The following is a 4855-nucleotide window of genomic DNA, read 5'->3' on the forward strand; positions in this document are numbered from 1 at the left end:
TATGTTTCTGTATGCAAATTTTTGCTTGTTCTTAATTGATTAAATGATACATTTTTATTATGTGTGTTTTATTGTGTGTGTTAGTTACCTTGGTGTCCCTCATGAGAGCACAAGGCCAAGTATGCATTTTGTAATTAAATAAGTCAGCAGGTGCTATGTGTGTGTGTGGGGGGGGGGTTCTTGGCATGGTGCAGGTGGAACCTCTGAACCATTTCTCCTTTATTTCCTGAAAGGAAGTCTGGGAGAAGAAACATATTATCCCAGCTTCCTAAACCTGGGAATGACTTCTTGACCCCTTTTGGGTCCTCCTAATTTCCCTTGGGTTCATGTGCTTTAAGAGCCTATAACTGTTGGATTCTTATGGCACACATTTCTGGAAAAAATCCTTGTAAGAAATTGTCCTTGTCCTCTCTTTCTGACCCAACAACTGAATTCTTCAACTTGATGACAGAGTTGTCTTATCTAGATCTATAATATGTAGCGGAGAGAGAATTAGACAAGGAGAATTACACAAGGCCCTATGTATACTACTTTAGTGAGTCAGAATTTGGCCTGGAGAGGTCAAATGCTCAGGGGTTTGAATGGCTGGTTGTCTCTCTGCATTGCTGGTCATCAAATGAAGGCAGAAGATGGTTTTAGAGAGTCTGTAGAGTGCTTCCAACAAGCCTGATGACCTTCCGTTCTTTGTTTCCATTCTCCTGGCTACAAACTGTTCTAGCCAGGCCTACTGGTCTGGTAATATGAGCACCAGGTTTTCTACACAGAAATCAGAAAGAGAGAGCCAGGGAATGTTGTTGTGGAGTTTCCCTTTGGAAGATGTCACAGTAGCCATTCTCTCACATCAGAGATGGAACTTTCAGTCTACTCCATGCTTCTAGGGATTATGGGGAAACCAAGTGTCAGGATGCCATCCTCTCCTCAAGTTTAGAAAGTAATGGTCATGTGGAATATGAAGCTTGATGCTGCATTTAGGTTCCAGACACTCAGATTTATCATGATTAACAGATAAAGGGTACATTCAACAGCTTAACTGTTATCAGGAAACACATTACTATGCACCCATACATCTCGGCCAAACATAACTCATCTAATTAAAATTCTATTTTCTTAATATATCATTTTAATTTTTTTCTCTTTTCTCCCTCATGATCTTTGCAAAGGCCACTATGATTTTTAAATGAAATTTCAGTCATATAAAGGAACTAAGGAATGTATGCATTGCTATTATCATGACTGTTCTATTACAGAAATGTAATCTAAGGAGTTCATATATAACAACAATACTAATTAGACACCTCACTGAGACACCTATCTATTCACATTCTCAAATCTGGCATTTGATCATGCTAGTAACAACCTGTCGCCTTTAACTACTGGACTATTTGTTACCCTGTGTCCAGTGCCTAAGAGCTTGTTAATTACCCAAACTCTCTTTCTATAGGTCTTGTTAATTACCCGTCTCCTGTCTCAGAGGACCTTGTTAATAACTTGCACAATCCCTCTAAAGAGGGCCTAACAACACATTAAAATTAAAGATGCTTTTCTTTTAGCACCTGTCAAATGCTGTAAATTGAGAAATTTTCACATCAGTGTATTAGCCTACTGTAGTGTAGATTAAAAAAACAAACATCTTTTTATAGAACGTTGCATGTAGATCTGGTTACTTTATGCAGGAATTTTATATTTAAATTGACATTTGTCCTTAGGTATGTTCATTGTATGGGACTGTCCAGTCAAACATCTACATATTAACTCCGTAAGAGCTTCTGGTAATGAATGAATTCAGTTTGACTGACAAAAGAAACCAAACAGTCTGTAAAAATAAACTTCCACAGCGGTATATTAGGATTTAAAACACATATTTAATCACTTCTAAAGAAGAACTGGGGTATTAGGGCATAATATAGACTAACTGGGTGCCTGTCTGGTCACCAATGGTAACTAGAAAGTGCTCCCCTGACGATTAGATTAGAGCCTCTGACTTATAGCACATTTTCCCATAGCATGAGTTCTACTTTGTATTTTAAAAACCCTCAGAACATGGACAGTTAAACACTGATCACATTCTTGTCAGTTACAAAATGAAAAACCTTTTCCAGAGACTCTCCTTTTTCATGCCAGTAAGAGCCAATAAATTCAGATAAGGACTCCATCAACTAATTGCCTGTAATTGTTTAGGTTGTTGTTGTTGTTGTTTGCAGTGAGGTGACAGAAACATGTGATTAATCTAATTTTGAATAAAGTTGAAGGCCATGCAAGGCTGCTTACAGTTATGCTACAAGAAGAAGATCCCAAACCACGCCTTAGTTACCGCCCAAGTTCTAGCAAAAAGGAAGGGTATTGAAAACAGATCAGCCAATAACATAATGCCCCTATATAAATCGATGGTGCGACCTCATTTGGAATACTGTGTGCAGTTCTGGTCACCACACCTTAAAAAGGATATTATAGCTTTGGAAAAAGTGCAGAAAAGGGCAACTCGAATGATAAAAGGGTTGGAACACTTTCCCTATGAGGAAAGGTTAAAGCGCTTAGGGCTCTTTAGTTTGGAGAAACGACGACTGAGGGGTGACATGATCGAGGTTTATAAGATTATGCATGGGATAGAGGAGGTAGAGAAAGAGGTACTTTTCTCCCTTTCTCACAATACAAGAACTCGTGGGCACTCCATGAAACTGCTGAGCAGTCGGGTTAGAATGGATAAAAGGAAGTACTTCTTCACCCAAAGAGTGATTTAACACATGGAATTCACTGCCACAGGAAGTGGTGGCGGCTACAAGCATGGACGGCTTCAAAAGGGAATTAGATAAGCATATGGAGCAGAGGTCCATCAGTGGCTATTAGCCACAAGGTATAGGTAGGGGCGCTGGGGCAAGTGATGGCATGTGAGTTTTTGCTTACGGAGGAAACATACCTTCGTCGCTTACAGAATTCTTCCAACCAATCAGTTAAGGTTAGAAATGGCTTTTCATGTTAGAAGTGCAAGGCTGTTTGTTAGTGGGGGAAGTAGAGGATAGAGCTTCCTACACAACAGCTGAGCTAGCTCCTTTACAGCATACCAGGAGCCATCTGGGGCAAAATAATACTTAAAAAAATACAAAGAACTATTTCAAAAGTCTATGGCCCTAATTAAAGCACAACATATTTGTGCTTGAAGACTTAATGGCTTAATGTTATAAAAATAGTGACGGTAAGACATAATATCTAAATAGAAAACCTTACCTAGAAGATGACAGCGTATTTGTCGGCTTGAAGCTGCTTGTAAAGGGATTAGTCGGATCAAAATCAAAAGTACCTTGATGATTTGCAACAAATACGTTGGTTATAAAAAGAAATTCATAACTTTGCTTTTAGAAGCTTTTGCAATTAATCTTTATTCCAACAGATAACTGGTTTACTTAAAGAATTCCTAATATAGGCACGACCTGGTGAAAGTTAAGCATATCCTAATCCCATCAATTTAAATGCAAGTTAATTAAGTATGTGCTCAACTCTCAATTGCTGAATCAATGGGATTTATATTCTAACCTTCAGCTGGATCATGGTCCATGCTATGTGTAGGAAAGTCCATATCTGTGCCTAAAGCACTCTTGTAAGATTTGTAAGATACTGTATAATGTTATCTGAATCTCTTTCAAAGTAACTCTAAAGACAGTTACAGGTATGGGAAAAAGCAAAGGGAAAGTTGGAGTGGGGAAGGCAGAATAGTATTTTTCCTCTGAGGACTTTATTTTCAATTTTTCTTTCAACTGAAAAACAGAAACAATGTGAAAAACTAAAAACAGCACTTACAGGAAAAAAAATTCCTTTGAGAGTAGTGAGTAGAATGCTTCTAAGATATGATTTTAAAATTTTGTTTTACTTTCCCTTTACTCCCTCAAAATGCTAGCTATCAATATAGTAACGATTTAAGGTAATTTACATGCATCCTAAGGTCACATACAGCCATCTACTCATCTTGCCTCCTTCAGGTTCTTTCATCTTTCATGGCATGTGCAAGAAACCAGTCTAGTTTCATAAATATACGCACCAAATCAAGAAATAAATACATGCATGCATTGTTTCTATCAATGGCAATTTTAATTTCTTTGAAGTTTACAAAAATAAAAATAAAACCTCAGAACTGGAAGCTAACTAATCTTTCAGAAAGTTTTCTGATTAGAAAAAGAAACTTCACGATAGTATTTTAAACAATTATTTTAAAGTGACACAGTAGGGGTAATTTTGTCCACAGTTTCAATGACACACTGTGTGTGTATATGTGATGTATTATTGAAGATATAAGTATTATAAAGTTTCTCAGGTTTATAGACAGTATATAACAATGCCAACTGTTAGGAGTGAGCCAGACTTTAGATTGTTAGTTATGGTGTATACTGTTTCTGGATATGAATGCAAGTTTTTTTAAAAAATGTTCAGATGATACAAACATTTCTTTTACTAAAAATTCAATGCAATCTATTTCTAATGGGGACAATTTTCCCAAATGACAAGAAATAAAGCATGTATAGGTATCATAAGGTACAGCAACTTGCTGCTCTTGCTTTAACACAATATATTTGTAACTTCTTTGACAGAGTGGATACTTAAAACTTGCATAACTATACCCCACCAATGCAATGTTATGAAGCTATACATAATTCATTTTACATTTATAACGTAAGGAAGTAAGTTCAGATTTGTTTAAAGTCAATATTGAATATATTTTGTTTTTTCCCAAAATTTTTAGAATTTCCCCACATAATTTCAAATTTTCTATTATATTTGGGCTTTAATAAATGGCAAAAAATGACTAGACATTAGTAATCTGGCAACTACTTCAAATTCACTTTGGTCTTAAATGAGAGATTGAGTG

At 36.5% G+C, this 4855-nt stretch overlaps 1 protein-coding gene across 1 annotated transcript in view; it reads right to left on the reverse strand.

The window, feature by feature from the left end:
• RAB11FIP2 (RAB11 family interacting protein 2 (class I)) overlaps nucleotides 1-4855 on the reverse strand; it is a 43605-nt gene that overhangs the window by 24075 nt on the left and 14675 nt on the right. The window contains exon 3 of the mRNA XM_015419357.1: nucleotides 3223-3295. Within this exon, the coding sequence (XP_015274843.1) occupies nucleotides 3223-3295 (73 nt within the window). The remainder of the gene's footprint in view (nucleotides 1-3222; nucleotides 3296-4855) is intronic.

This window comes from Gekko japonicus, unplaced genomic scaffold (assembly GCF_001447785.1).
Source record: "Gekko japonicus isolate JY-2015 unplaced genomic scaffold, Gekko_japonicus_V1.1 scaffold338, whole genome shotgun sequence".
In the NCBI taxonomy this organism is placed as follows: domain Eukaryota; kingdom Metazoa; phylum Chordata; class Lepidosauria; order Squamata; family Gekkonidae; genus Gekko; species Gekko japonicus.